Source organism: Rousettus aegyptiacus, unplaced genomic scaffold (assembly GCF_014176215.1).
Source record: "Rousettus aegyptiacus isolate mRouAeg1 unplaced genomic scaffold, mRouAeg1.p scaffold_m13_p_8, whole genome shotgun sequence".
Lineage (NCBI taxonomy): Eukaryota > Metazoa > Chordata > Mammalia > Chiroptera > Pteropodidae > Rousettus > Rousettus aegyptiacus.
In genome coordinates this window covers 107223092-107238548 of record NW_023416311.1, presented here as the reverse complement: position 1 = coordinate 107238548, position 15457 = coordinate 107223092, and the positions used below count along the sequence as shown (strand labels likewise).

Genomic DNA, 15457 nt, shown 5'->3' with positions numbered 1-15457 from the left:
GCCCTCGGGACATCAACATTTAAAGAAGAAACAGGAAGAGCAGCCTCTACAGAGTAAAGAAACGGCACCCAGAGGGCCCGAGGGGACTCAGGGGCAGTGATGCCGAGGTCGCGAGAAGGCGATTCTTGTGGGTGATGCTCTGTGACCACGAGGTTTTCAAGCTCGAAACACACAGGGTGACGGCGGGGTCTCTCCTCAGGGGAGCACGGCAGGCTGTGGGCCGAGCCGGGGCTTGAACTCGCGGCTCCTTATTCCCAGCCCGGGGTTGTCCACGGTCCTCAGTCCTCAGTCCGACACTCGTCTCTGGCGCCCTTGCCCTGCCGGACGCCCACACTCAGCGCTAGCGTGGAATTAAAGCAGTCACACCACTCCGAAGACCGTGGCGACTCTCGCCGTCGTTAACGGCCTCCCTGCAAGACCCTAGCGTTTGTGGTTTGTGTTTCCTAAACCCTCCCACGCAAGACCCTTCGCCCTGGGACACCGCTCACGACACCGGGATTGCTGGCGGGCGCCACGGCGGAGGAGAAAGACCGCGAAGGGGCCGCCGAGTTAGGCGCGCAGAGCGTGGAGAAACCAGGCGGAGAGGAGCCTGTGAAACGGTCCGAGGAGCCTGTGACAGCGAAGATGACAAATGAAATCCCCGGGTCCGGGCATCCAGCTGCCCGCAGACAGGGCGGCGGAGAGCGTCTGGCAGCCGAACGGCAGGAAACGATGTTTTAGAACGAACAGCAAGAACCCTGCCTGGTACGAGATGCTCCGGTTTGCAAAGCTCTCTGCTGACTGCCGTGGGGGACAGTCGGCAACCGGCCAGGCAGGGGTCACGTCCCGCCGTTTGGTTCATGCATGAGAACCCCGAGGGCCCAGCCTGGGGCTGACGGAGAGATGCCCTCAGGCTCCATGAAAGAATATGAAGGTTCTCTGATGCAAGGGTTGAGGAAAGTTCCCGACTCTGGCACACACAGGAGGAGGAAGGCATCACGGGGCCCGGCCCTCCCGAGCCGCTAGGGCCCAGCGACACGTCCGGCTGTCTGGAGAGAACGCTCAGCCACCTGCGAGAATGGCCACGTGCCACTGCGAGAGACTGTCCGAAACGGCCGTTCGCCAGGGCCAGGTGACTGGGGGCAGAACCACCCAGCGCAGCTCACAGCGTTAACTGTCAGGCCCGGCGAAGCGATGGTCCCCTCCTCACGGCCCCTCGGCGGCGGTGGGACGCGCGGCCACCCAGCGGGCCAGTTCTCGCATGGACGGGCAGGGGGGCTTGAGACACCTGGCCGAGGTCACGCCGCTGGGCTGTGCCCTTCGCCTCTAGCCATTTGCTTCTCGGGGCTCTGCTCTCCGTACTGCACCGAGCAGTACGACGAGCCTCTCGGGCACTAATGTGCCCCGAAGCTGGACTGATTACTAGTTGGGTGCTTTTCACCAGGGAAGCGTCATCTCACGCTCTTCCTTCTGCTTCGAATGAACTTTGAGGAACAGAGCCATTTCGGGGCGCACCGTGACCACAGGGATGCCGAAGGACCCGCATGCACGTGGAACAAAGCGACAGCAACAGTGAGGTCACGGAAATGCGGATGGACGAGGACTGGGCACGCTCGGCCCGCGGAGGGATGACCTTCGCGGACACAGGAGGGCGAGCTTCAGAAACCGAAATGGCGGTGGAGAGCAAAAGATGCAGACGAAGAGATTTTTGCCTGATGCAAATAAGTTCTGAGTAACCGGAGTCGCCCTAACATGGAATAATGCGCCTCGCTGGTAGCGACTGCCATTGATATCAAAGGCGTTTGAACAACATGAAATTACGACCAGAGTCAATACTGCCTTTCTCCTTTCAGAAAAACGACGCGCTTCCTCCTGCCGTTGGTTTCGGCGGGGATCCTGGCGGCCCGTCCTCCCTCACAGCTGGGTCTGGCTGTACCAACGAGCCCCGGATTCTGGGATGGGGGCAGGAGGGAGTTTGGCAACTGTTGTACCACGTGCTTAAAGGGACATCCCTTGCCTTCTCTTCCCCTCTCCCTTCCTATGGGCTGACATGAATGGGACAGGGGCTGGGGAGCTTTGCCCACAGAGGCACGCACAGCACTGGGTCTGGGAAAAGCAACAGGACGGCTCCCAGCCCGCCCCCTGCTCGCACCTGGGCTACCTGCCTAACCACGTACAGCTCCATGACAGGAAAAGAGACATTCATCTAGCTTGAACTAATGTAGTTCGAGTTTCTCTACAACAGCAGCTCAGACTGTGTCCCAATCAATTGAAATATTTCCTGGACATGTACAAATTATTAAGGTATTATGTAAAGATTTGTAAGCAATGATTTCTACAGTCTTTTAATTCTATGCCCACCACTCCCAGGCCTTAAGTTATATCTGGAACCCTTCCCTTTTAAAGTCTATGATAGGTGTTTCATACATAGATTTGAAGCCTGGATAATGAAAAGATATGAATCATAAATGTTTATCAATGAAATAAAAGTTGTCAATGAAGAAAATAGAAATCCATTCTTCTGCTAATCAAAAACAATCCACGAGGATGAATAGATTTCGTTTTCTCACAAACGGACTTTTCAAGAAGAAAAGCTTTTGTGAATTCTGAGCTTTGCTCATAGCAGAACTTATGATACTGAACATAAAGATCCCCATTTTATTTCACGGTGTCATAGTTTGGGACTTATTAAGATCTGCTCTTTCTCCACCCTTTTTAATCATCGCTCAATTAAAAACATCAGCATCGGTTTCTCTAGCCTGTGTGAATGAGAAGGTACATTTCAGCAAAGAAACGTTCATGATTTGAGTGAAAGCGAAGTTTATTTGAGGCACTAATGTTTCATGGAGCTTCTGGAGCCACCGATTTAGAAAGGCCAGCTGCTTTCTAATTTATAGCATGTTTTTCCTATCTCGCTGCCCGTCTGGCTGAAGGTCCCTGCTCTGGGAGAGAATTCACACGGCTGCTGGATGAGTCCAAGAAGGAACTGAGTAGGGATGCTGGGAGAGGGATTTCCAGCAAAACGAAATGGTACCCAAACATCTGAGATGAAGGGTGTATCTAAACATACTTATACTTAGGAGAGGATAGAATTAATCTAGAATGCTCCTTTAAAATTGAATTTTACAGTCTCTGTTTCAACTTAAACATACTTCTTCTAAGGGAAGAGGAAAATCTTCAAAGAGAAATACATAGGCTAAACTTTATACACTTGGAGTACAAAGTAATGAATGCCGAAGGGAAATAGAAAGGCCTTGGGGACAGCTAGAAATAGACTATAGCTCAGTAGAATTGTTATTAATTATTTACATTTCCCACAGGGTAGAGAAAGGGGAATTTTCCCTCTGGCAAGATGAGTTTTGCCTCTCTGATGGGAGCTTCTTGCTGCCGCCCGGCACCCCCACCCCAAGGCTGGCAGGCTGAGGAGGGAGCAGCAAAGACTCCGGCAGCCTCTCCTCCTCCATGCAGGCAGCCGGGGGCTGCAAGGATGCACCTGGGCGGCTGTTGATGGAAGCCCGTCCTCTGCCCCGGCCCTGTGCCTCCTGAATCCCTGCAGAGATCACCTGCTAACTCGACCCCACCGTGGGATCGCCAATCCTTTACACCACCCATGTCGGCTGGTCTGGGAACAACAGAGCAACCACTTCGGGGAACGATGTTAAAGAATTCTCACCTCTTAATGACCATCCCCCAACTTCCCCCCAATCCCTCTCCCGGCCTCAAAAAAAAAAAAAAAAAAAATCACACATCTTTTGCTGAGCAGCATTTGGGAATGAGAGGTCGAATCCAAGTTTCCGGTTGTGACGTTTTTCTCCTAAGGCTTTAATTGTAAACCATTTTGGGGATGAGGATGCCTTTGAAATGCATGATATAAAATCCTGCCTGCTCGGGAGAGTGCACTGAACGAACACCCAGCCTCTTCCTCAGGGTCTACGGAGGCCGTTGGTGGAAATGTCAGCCTCGTCACCTGCTGTGGTACCTGGGTCAGGCTGGGGACAGGGGTCAGGGGTCAGGGGTCAGGCTGCCAGATCTTCTACTGACGTGCCTGGGCTGCAGCTTTTCAAGTTCCTGAATTGCTTTTTATCTTTCTTGCTGTCTCCTCACCACAGTTACTGCGACTGCTTATTGATGCTCGTTGGCGCCTCTATCTATCTATCTATCTACCTACCTACCTATTTATTTATTGGCAAAACCCTTAAGTTCATTTACTGTTAGTCTACCATACAACACAGAGGATCAGGAACACAAACTTCTTTCCTTTCCCATAAGATGAGCTAGGGTTAAGGCACTCCGAGTGCGGATCTCTCCAACCGAGAAAGCTCACCGATCTCAGTGCACACTCGGGGGGGACACTGAGCGGCCCCCTCTCCTGCTTCTTCATCAATTCTCATGTGTCAATTTGTTTCAATTACTCAGACGGTGGGACAAGTGGCCTTCACGGCTACGACGCATCCTGTCAGGACCAGACATTGTGTCCTTCGGCCGAGGGCCCGCGCGCCGCTCGCGAGCTGAGCCCGCGCCGCACGCCTTACCTTTTTGTAGAGGCTCCTCAGGTCGCGGTACTGCCACATGCTGTTGAGGACCTGAGAGGCGGCCTTGACCACTTTCGGGGAGTGCCTGGGAGAGAAAGGACAGGAAAGGCAAGACGGTGAGTGGGCGGCCGGGCTTCAGGCGGGCAGGGCTCGTCAGGGAACAGCGAGGACAAACGTCCTCGCGGCTTTCCGGCTCTTTCCCTCTCAGCCCGAGGAAGCCACGGTTCCTCCCCACGCTCATCGCATCAACGCACTCTGCGGGTGACGGACCGGCACGCGCCACGACCCGGCGAAGAATGTTGGAAACGCAAACGGAAGGGCAGGATGCGGACTTGGCATTTGACGATGAAACAGAACAGAAAGAGGAGGAAACGGGGACCGGGAAGGGCCAGATTCAGGGGGTTCAAGGGCGGTGCTGTGTGCCCCCTGAGCAGCGAGACAGAAAAGCATTCATTTTCTCAGCGGAGGCGTGAGCGCGGAGACGGTGTCGGCCCCGCACGCCTGTGCGACGACAGGGACCCGCTCTTTATCCGCTGCCGATGCCGAGGGCAAGGGACCGGCTGGCAGCGCACACACCGCCACACGCACTCACGCTCGCACAGAGGAAGAGAGAGGCGTCTGTGAGCAAAACTCTCCGTACCACTGAAGTCCCATCCTTCGGACCACAGTGAGAAAGGAAGGTCGCATAAACCTTCGGACTAGTGGTTCTTAGCCGTGGCTTTGAAATCCCTATGAAACTGTAACTGGGCGTTTGGTCTTTGGTTCAGCATCTGCATCTCAAAGCAGACACGAGGTCGATAAACCTGTGTTGATGGGTTTCTGTCACATTCCCGGCAGTCATTCTGACCCCTGGTGAGGGCCACTCCTAGCTCCCTACGGATTCTTTGTTCTAATGGGCTGGTCTCCCAACCAGCTGCACATGTCTGCTGGGTGCCATGGACACGGTGCCTGTGTTAGGGGTTGGCACGCTTTTTCTATAAAGGGTCAGATAATAAATATTCTCTGCTTTAGAGACCACATGGTCTCTGTTGGAGCTATTCAGCTCCGCCATTGTAGCAGGAGAGGAGTCCTAAATGATACATAGACGAACGGATGTGGCTCTGTTCCAGTGAAAGGTTAATCACGAATGCAGGTGGCGGGCGGGACTTGGCCCCGGCGCCAAAGTTTGCCAGCCCTGGTCTGTCCAGACGGTGACTCCTGGAGCCATGCAGGACATAACCATCCATGAAGACGCCCATGTGAAGTGCACCCCTGAAGATGACCAGCGATGCAGTGGTCCACAGACCCCCTGAAGAGAATTTCTGAATTGAGAGCAAAAATGCCTCCGAAATAAAATGGCCTTTGGAACAGAAAGTGGGCAGATGGTTAGATGGCATCAGGCTGAGGTTTGATTCGAGGGCCAGAGGAAATGGGTGTTTCAAGGACACGTGTTTTGTAATGAAAGTATGGGATGCGAATGCACGGGCGATTAAACGGCTGCCACCTTCCTGAGTCTTCGCGTTTGCAATCTAGGCCAACTAAGTCTAAAATTTCTTCATCCGTTTACTTACAGGTAACAGTAACAGTCACTCTTACTATTATTATTACTGAGATGGAATTCAACTTTGTGTGATAAAATCTATCAGCTACATCAAGTATTTTTAAAAGAAAAAAACAGAATTCTTATATTCCAAAATTTTGTCTCTTATAAAAGATGAATTATAATTTAAGCGACACATATATGTTCTTTTTACTAAAATGGATGGTTGTTAAATGATTTCATCATTTGTGCTAGTATCATGCTTTAAATGTAGTATTAGATTCTTTTGACTTAAAGGTAGATAATGTTCAATCTTTTCATGGATATAGATACAGGAGTATTTTAATCTTATACAATTAATACTGAACAAAAATTAAATGCTATGTTTTGTTGTATTTTAGCATTGTTAGCTAGGTATTTGTACATAGCAACAGTCAAACAACTCTAGAGAAATGTATATTAATATTCAGGTAGCGATAATGTAGTTGAAGTGTTTAATACGCAAAAAGTCCTCCAACACAGTGTATTTTTTTTGTTTCTACTTCTTTGCTTACTTACAAACTAGAAAGACTGTGAATGTGTGATAAGTAGCGGATTTTAACTTCTCAATTAAAATGCCAATACATCTCAGTGTTATAACAACATGTTAAGGTCAAAGAAACATTGCTTCCTTTTCAGACTTTAATTTTGATTCAACCGCTAGATCGGTACCATAGCAACTTCTACTTAAAAAATAGTAACTATTGATAGGAGTTGAACAATTGAGTGTTTCTAACCTGACAAGTGATTTTAACCTCAGTCACCATACACAATTCCTTACTGACAATGGCTTTTTTGTCTTATGACAAAATACAGTGACATATTCAAAACTATTTCCTATATAACTGTTAAAATTAGAGAAAAAAACCCCAAATGTACTTTTGAAACAGATGGACATGGCAGAAGGTCCATAACGGGTATTTTAAAATGATGTGAACAGAATAATATGTTATTGAGAGAGACCTCGAAATGATAAGCGTAAGATGCCTATGAGAGTCATTCATGATTATACAATCTCTGATCTTCACCGGAATTGTCAAATTAGGGGTAGCTGAAGATTTCGGCTGGCGCAATTCATTGCAGGGTTCACCACGGCCATTCTGGCAACAGGACACCAGACTTCCAGTCTCAGTGGTTGAGCTAAGCAGACTCAGTGTGTTATGCTGTTTACACAGGCAGTGATTGGCACTTTGACAGTCTGACTCATTAATATCACGGCATGTTTAAGCCTATGAATATTCAGAAATGAAACACAGAGATGCATCAAATGGAGAATCATAGCTAGGCCGAGTTTTTCATCTGCGTTTTCCCATGCTATCTCAAATTTAACAATCAGATCTGAACTAAACTTATTTCCATAAATAATTTTTTTTTTAAGGACAATTTAAAGAGGACAGATTTGCAAGCTTTTTATAAATGAGAGTAGATCGGTATTCCTCTTTCCAATACTAAAATCATCCCCGATTCCAAAAATTCTATTTTCAATAGAGAATTTCTGTTTCATTAAAACACGTCTAGAAGGCCATGGGGATCTCACTGACCTCTGTCATAAGAGAAGGGAATGAGACATGGTGGGCTGAGTGCTAAGATCCAGAGCGATCTTCTGGATTCATTTTAAGGACAGTGAGAAGAACCGACGTGAAATGTACGTGGGTGACGAGGATATCTGCCGTTTAAAAACCTGGTTTTGATCTCCAGATTAGTCACTGTGTAAAAAAGAGATAAACTACACGAAAAAATGGATGGAACTGACCAAGTAGGTGAACTGTAGGCGAAGATACTTGACTCAATTCAGTTCAACCATTCTTATCAAACACGTAAATCCAGACTGTTAACACAGGATCAAAAAGAGAAAGGAAACAATGAGATGAAACACGTGACTACTCCATAAAGACATTTTCGGTCAACTAAAGGACATTTGTGAGATCCCCTGTAGTGAAAGAAGCTTCCCATTAACAATAGCCAAGAGTGGGCCACATCCAACAGGACCATTTTCTGAATTGGCAGTGGGAACAAATACTATTTCATAAATGATTTCCTCACGTGATTTTTTATTAGTTTCACCAGGTAATTTTCTTTAACCATGGGACTGATAAAAGCATCTTGTCTCTTTAAGGACCACTTAGCGATGCTTACAGTAGCGCAGAGATGCTCACGTAGTTGGGAGGGATTAATGTATGCCCCTGCCCCCTCCCCCACAGCTCTCCAGTCTTACAATTAAGAGAAAACACTTTAGTCTTTGAATGTCTTATGATGATTGACAAACAAGTCAGTGTTTTATAGTCTATGATTTGATTGTGTGCATATGTGTCTGCTTATAAAAACATTAACATATTAAGTTCCCAATGCTCAATGAGAGATTCCGAAGGTCCTCTGAAGCTAAATTAAAAAAAACAAAACCAAAGTGTCTGGCTTCTTACATATATAGAATAGCATTTTATTTTAAGTACGATACCACAAGGTATAATTCAAACCAACCATCTACATTGCACAATTACTACCCAAGTCCACTGAGGCTTCTCTACTTGATGCAGGAAAGTATTCAAATCTTAATTCTGAGTTGCTGATTGAACATATTTGGAGGTCTCAGGATGCTTAAACAGAAGCCTTGAAACTTCTTTTTAGAACACAATGGTAATATCCTGAATTAAGTGGGATAATGAGAAAATTTCCAGAAGTTGCAAAGTGCATCCTTCACAGCTTTTAATAACAAAAGAAAAATTATTAGCATTTAGATGTAAAGGAATGGGGAGGGGGCGGTCAGGGGATGAAAAGTCCAGAAACAGGCCCTTGATAACAAGAGATTTATTACCCATTTAATCTTATTTGATTCCACTGAGGGACTTCCAGGAAATGAAATTTAATTAAGGTTAGTGAACGTTTCTCCAAAATTGACAGTTTAGTGACACACTGACACTCTGGCTCACGAAGGTATTTTTCAGGTGCTCATGGTGAGATACTGGTTCTTAAATTGAATCGGGGCCCCCCTATTTGCGGTGGCACAGCCGCTTTTACAGGGAGCCTTATCTCTCTGCTCCATTTGCATGAAAGCCCTCCTTCCTCACCGCTATCCTCTGCCTGGGAAACTTCTATTTCTCCTTTTAAGATCTGATTATCACGTCTCCTAGTTTTAGATTAGACAGTAGTAGAGGAACAGTGACACATCAAATTACATAATTTGCACCAAATGCATTTAGTAAGAGAGGGTGCTGTGTTAGCCCCGAGTTCTCTCTGAGTCCACCACACTCTGTTTTCTGGCCCTGCCCACCCTGCGACTAATGTGGCGATCGAAACCAGGTTTGGATATCGTCTCCCACCTACATTTCACTTTGGTTCTTCTCACTGCTCTGAAAAGGAATCCAGAAGAATTGCTCTGGATCTCAGCACTTGGCCCACCATGTATCACTCCCTTCTCTTGCGACAGAGGTCAGTGAGAGCCCCATGGCCTTCTAGATGTGTTTTAATAATACAGAAATGCTTTTTTTTGAAAATAGGATTTTTGGAATCGAGGATGATTTTATAATTGGAAAAGGGAGGAATATCAATTTACTCTGACTTGCCGTTGAGAGCTGGGCAGGCAAAGGGCAAGAGCATCATCGAAACTTGAACCCGCAACCGCAGAGGAACAACTGCCACGTGACGCCTTCATGTGCCCCGGTTAGGCTGGTCTGTCTCTCCTGCAACGCGGAACACACTCGAGTACGCGCGCTGGCTCATCGAGTCCGCTTTTCCCAAATCACAGCGTCACCAAGTCATGGGCTATCAATCAGACTAAAATCACCAGTTAGATCGCCTTTCACTGTGGGGTGGGAAGACTGGAAACCATTTGCTGTTTCTCTTCTCCTGATAATCGGAGAAAAAATGCTTTCCAGCGACGCTCCCTAGTGTTACCCATTAGCAGGGGCCGTCGGGCACACTTGGAACACACCCTGCAAATACCGACCCTATGGCGATGTGAAGCCGCCGCCCGACTTACTTGTCTCCTTTGCTTTTAGAGATGCCGACCAACTTCTCGATGCCGCCCGCGTCCCGTAAGGCCTTGGCGTTCTCCATGTTCTTGGTGATCACTTCGTGCAGGGTGCAGCAGACGGCCGTCACCGTGTCATCCGACATGGCCTTGCTCGCTGCATTGTTGCTGTTGTTCCCGCCTGGAAGCCTGTGCACCAGGTCTCGCATGGCGTATTTGCCTTTGGGGGAAAACAAAAAAAAAAAATAAAAGGAAGAGTTGAAAAGAGGCCGAGACAGAGGAGGAAGGTAGGGCAGAGGAAGGAAAGAGAACACAAGGCCCACATTAATGCGATATCGTCTGTTTCCCGTCTTCGAATAATCCCTGTCTGGTAACCGCGGCACCTACAGAGAACACAGTATTTCTTCACGGTGAACGCATGGGCTTCGGTGCTACATGGATGTGCAATCGCATCTCGGGGCAAGCTATTTCGTTGCCTTTAAACAGCTTTTAAAATCTATAAAGCGAGAATAACGGTACGTATCTCACAAGGTTGTTGTAAAGATTAAACGAGGAAATGCGTGGAAAGCACGTGATACACAAGGGTTACTTAGGACAGAGGACTCAGTAGATGTTAATGACCAATAGCTTCCTGCTCGATAGTCACACAAGTCAAGACAACATGGCGATTCTAATGTAATCTCAAACATGCTTTGATGGGAGCGATGTTGCGACCTGCATTATTGAACAAGAGTCAAACCACAAATACATGGAGAGCATGATCATACATCTGGCTTCTGAGTTCCAGCCCCGATGATGCAAAGAGAAACCGTTACAGCAAGGGAGAGAAGCTTAACAAATAATATATGGCTAGGTGTTCTTTGAACTAGAGTAACCGAATGACGTGCTTGTCTCAATGATGGGATTTTATTGTATGGCTCTCCCATAGAACATTTACTAATTTGACATGTTTTCCTTTGTGTGGACATAAAATAAAATCACACTTTGCTTCCTTAATTCGCTTTATCATGATTAATCTTGCTACTCCCAATGATAAAGATACTTATAATGGCATCTTTATGGAGTACTTTGAGTTTACAAAGTACTTCAGGCATTACTAATAACCCTGCAAGACAATTCATTCATCCTACCTGCAGCTTCCAATTCTGTCCCATTAATTTACTTCTGGAACTAAGTAAATGAGTGCCTGCAGCAAAGCTGGCTGTTATTAAGTTTTTCAGATAGAACTGGCACATGTCCAAAGGTAAACCCTTCCTTATCTCCCATCCCATTAGACATATTTAACCAGCACCTAAAAACTATTAGAGGTATTTTTCCTCTCTAAAGTATAGCCTCCTTCTGCTGTTTAATCTTCTGCAGTTTGGTGCCTAGGGGTTGGAAAAGGAATCCCTGGGGAGGAAGCAATGAAATCTTAATAAATAAAACACAAGCCTTTATAATTTTGGTATCCGCTTCTCTCCTACGTAGAAATGGCTTATTTTAGCTAGGATGAAAAACGCTGATGTCTAAATTACTGAGATAGGAAAGTATCCTCATTCGCTTTGTGATGGCTGAGAAGTGCATGACAGAAAGGGTTGGCCTGAAAACCCCTAAATGTAGCATTTTTCCATCGACAGCCCTTAGAGCAGGTTGGAGAAGACCCTTCGCACGTGTGCTGTCCTCTGAGGCACCCGCTCCATCTATCTATCACCAAGTCACACTCAGCTCTGGCTAACAACAATTTACTCTGTTGAGCTCAGCATGCTGGAGACTTCGGCAGTTCATTAACCCCAGTCCAAAGTAAGACAAAGCCGAGTTTCACAGAAGCTGGAAGATAAATGGGATTTTCCTTTGTCTTTACAAGGGAAGTGATGGAGGAAGGAACCAGAAAAGTCTGTTGATTACTGCGCGAAGGAGGCACTGCCACTCCCGATGGCGGAGGGAAGACTGGTGGTGTGACCTCGGACGTCGTCGAAGATGAAAGCGAGAACACGGAGAAGGAGTGGCTGCGGCATTTTCCAGTTTTTTTGTTGTTCCTTCCGTTGTTTTAAACGACGGCAGATAAATGTGAAGATGCGGTTTCATCCTGCACGGCTTTCTGACCGGCGCGCCCCTAATGAGATACGAGGCTGCCCGGTGAAGCTCGGGTGGCAGGGACAGCCACTTCCCCCCAGCACAGCCCAGAATGCGGTGCAAACACTGTCACTTCCCACGTGCCCCGTGGCGTGGAGAACAGCAGGAATCGCCACCGTGTATTGCCCACCATGGCCCGTCGACGAAACCCGCTGGAATGATTCTGTTTCTATTGTTTCTAGTATAGTCCGCTGGCATTTTACTAGGCAATTGGAGACTTTCCATTTAGTCCCTTTGGAGGGATACATTTCAGTCCATATTTTGACCACCCATGTAGAGAAACAAATCAAGGAAAAATATACCAAAGGGCAGAAGACCTTGGGCAAAATTGGTTAATTCTTCTAAGGGCATACGATTGCTTTAGCCTTTGATTATACTGCTGGGAGAAGCTGTCTTCTCACACTAGAACTTGAACCCTATCTTCACATGAAATTTGGGTAGCAAGAATAGCTTTTTAAGCCATTTCTTGCATTTAGAAGGAACTTTGAGGCTAATTGGGGGAAGAAAATGAGGAACATAGAATTACAGCCACAAGTGAGCTTGTGTGGCAGGCTAAAGACAGCAGTTCAGGGAAGAGAGAAATAAGATTGGGCTGAGTAGGAAGGCTCGGTAGCGGAAGTAGACATCTATGATTTATTCTCTAGGCCGGGGAGGCACAAGATATTTTGCAAAGAGAGTTCCTATGCATCAAGAAGGAAGTTTTCAGAACAAGGAGTCTGAAGGTGGGAGAAACAGGTAGTCTTTTTCTTGACCATAAAGCTCTTGAACTTATACTGAAACTACGAGCATTCCAACATGAGGTAGCTTGTGCCTGTAATTGTTCTATGTCTCATGTTTTCTTTGTCCTCTAAGTTTCTAAACAATATGAGCGAAAAGCTTCTCTTGCTGCCTAATACGAGGAACCTTGGCACCCTCTGCCCCCACCGCTCAGTCAGGGTTTTGGTCTGAGATTTGGCGTCTGAGATTTCTTCGGAGGTGAAAGGAGTTCGCTACCTTTTGAACCAATTTTCTTTCCGAGCCACAGCGGCAATGAAGAAGAGCGGCAAGGTGGGCAAGCCAAAATTTAATTTTCACAGCCTAACACCATGAAGGTGATCAAACTTTTTTGTTTTTCTTTTGGAGAAACGGATGGATGTAAGGTTCTCCTTGGGTTAAGGAGGGGCGTGGCTGCCTCTCCCCATGGATATTGTCCCTTTAGGAACCTGGGGGAGGAGCAGGCTGGAGGACCTGCATGGGCCCAGCGACATCAGGGTGCCTGGAGCTCAGCAGTGCCCCAATGGTGCGCTGGGATGCTACGTGGATGCAGAGGTCATGAGGGCACGGGCCACGCCCCGTGGTCATGCCTGGCATGAGGCAGTGGAGTTTTCTGTCTTACAATAAATCGCTGAGGCCCTCGAAAGGGGCAGTGGCATCAGGAACTACTGTAGACTGAAGAGCACTCCCTTTGGTTTAAACATAAGTAAATGATACTACACAGACCAAAGCCACAATGATTCACATTGATGACAGCATCGAGCAGGTGACTGTAATATTTCAGGACAAAAGCAAGTAACTACAAAGACTTGGCAAAGGGGGTGGGGGGATCAGGGACAGCAGAGTGGTCACGATGAGATTCTAAAGATGCAAGTGACAAGGCTTAGAGTCCCGTGAAATGCTGGGGCGGGGGTAATGGAGAGAGAGGATTCAGAAATTTCCACTGGGACAATGAGATGGATAGTGAAGACCAAGTGAACTCTAAAATTTGACAATAATGGACAAGTTAGATTGCTATTTAATTTTTTTCACATGGAGAAAAATATGCCCAGTTAGTAAACATCACATGCGAGGGCTCCACGGCAAAATCTCATCAGAGAGAAAAGCAGGTCATCAGATTTGAAGACACCGAGATTTGCGAAAGCGAGATGGATACTGGCCTCGTCTCCGTTCGGAATGAATGTGCTTCCCCTGATCCGCGATCGTGGAACCATATGTTACAACAGAAAAGCACGTTTTCCCCAAGATGAAAACAAAACACAAATCTGCCACCACCACGAACAAAGAGGTCACTCTGTTTTCCTCGAGTTCCCTACAGACATGAATCCTTGGGCCATTTCTTCTAAGTTATTAGTCCCCATTGAAAATAACCTTGTCTTTGACTTCTGCAATACTGCTATGAGAAGACTACAGGAGACATTATAATAATGTTAAAAAAACTAGTTTCCAACAATGACAGACTAACTGTAACTCTGTCACCCTTTCCTCCTTGTGTGTGTATAAGTTGCAAGTAAAAATGATTTTCTCTCTCTCTCCTGCTTCTTTCTGGGAGTCTTCTGTTTAGAGGTGTTGGGGAGACGAGGGTGCCCAGATGGGCTCAGGAGACCTAAGGGACAGTGAAGCCCAAGAAGGGCACCCTTGGCTGAGCGCTCGTGCAGAGAGAAGCTGGTGGAAATGCCATGACGGGTACCTGGCTTTGCTCTGACTGCGTGTTGCTGTGTTGTATGCTTGTTCGTGACTCTGCTTCTGTTTCAATTGCAGAACCAAGACTATTTCTAGTATCGATTTGGACCCTATCACGTAGTTTCCCCAATGGTAGAAAAAATATTGAGTGACCGTTTTATGGTCTAACCACCTGTGCTCTGTAAGGTGGCAGACCACAGAGAAGTCACCTAAGTCCCTTCCTACAATGATTACATATCTCTTTGGGCTACTGATAGTCTTCCGTGTAGCTGGTCTTTGTGGTGCACCATTATAAACTCAAATCTCTTAAACCGACTTTACAGAAAAGATATTAAAAAAAAAAAAGTCAACTGGAATCTCAGCAGCTCTGGGTCAGAAACACCAGCACCCCTGTCTGTGAGGTCTGAGCACCTCTTTAGCTCCTGTTTCTGGAGTGTAAAAGTGAACCGTTTTTGCTGAGATGCTCTGAATTTACGTTTTTATCTTCAATTTTTTTTACTGTGTCAAGATACACATTACATAAAATTTACCACCATCTTATCCATTTTTAAAGTGTACAGTTCAGTGATGTTAAGTAAGTTCGTTTGCTGTGCAACCATCACCGTCATCCACCCACAGAACTCTTCTCGATCTCGCCAAACTGAAACTCTAGACCATTAAACAGCACCTCCCCACCCCCATGTCCTGACGTCCAAATTCAACTTTCTACCTCTACGATTTTGACTATGCGAAGTGCCTCTTATAAGGGGAATCGTACAGTGTATGTCTTTATGTGACTGACTGACTTACTCTGTTTGGCACAATGTCCTCAAAATTCATGCATATTATCTCAGAATTTCCTTTCTTTTTAAGTCTAAATAGTATTCCGCTGTG

At 46.7% G+C, this 15457-nt stretch overlaps 1 protein-coding gene across 4 annotated transcripts in view; it reads right to left on the bottom strand.

The window, feature by feature from the left end:
• The window catches only part of CTNND2 (catenin delta 2), a 751200-nt gene that overhangs the window by 34936 nt on the left and 700807 nt on the right, over positions 1 to 15457 (bottom strand). For all 4 annotated transcript variants that reach the window (XM_036225698.1, XM_036225697.1, XM_016163669.2 and 1 more), the window contains 2 exons: positions 10046 to 10256; positions 4512 to 4596 (listed from right to left, as the gene is read on the bottom strand). In XM_036225698.1, the coding sequence (XP_036081591.1) occupies positions 4512 to 4596; positions 10046 to 10256 (296 nt within the window). The remainder of the gene's footprint in view (positions 1 to 4511; positions 4597 to 10045; positions 10257 to 15457) is intronic.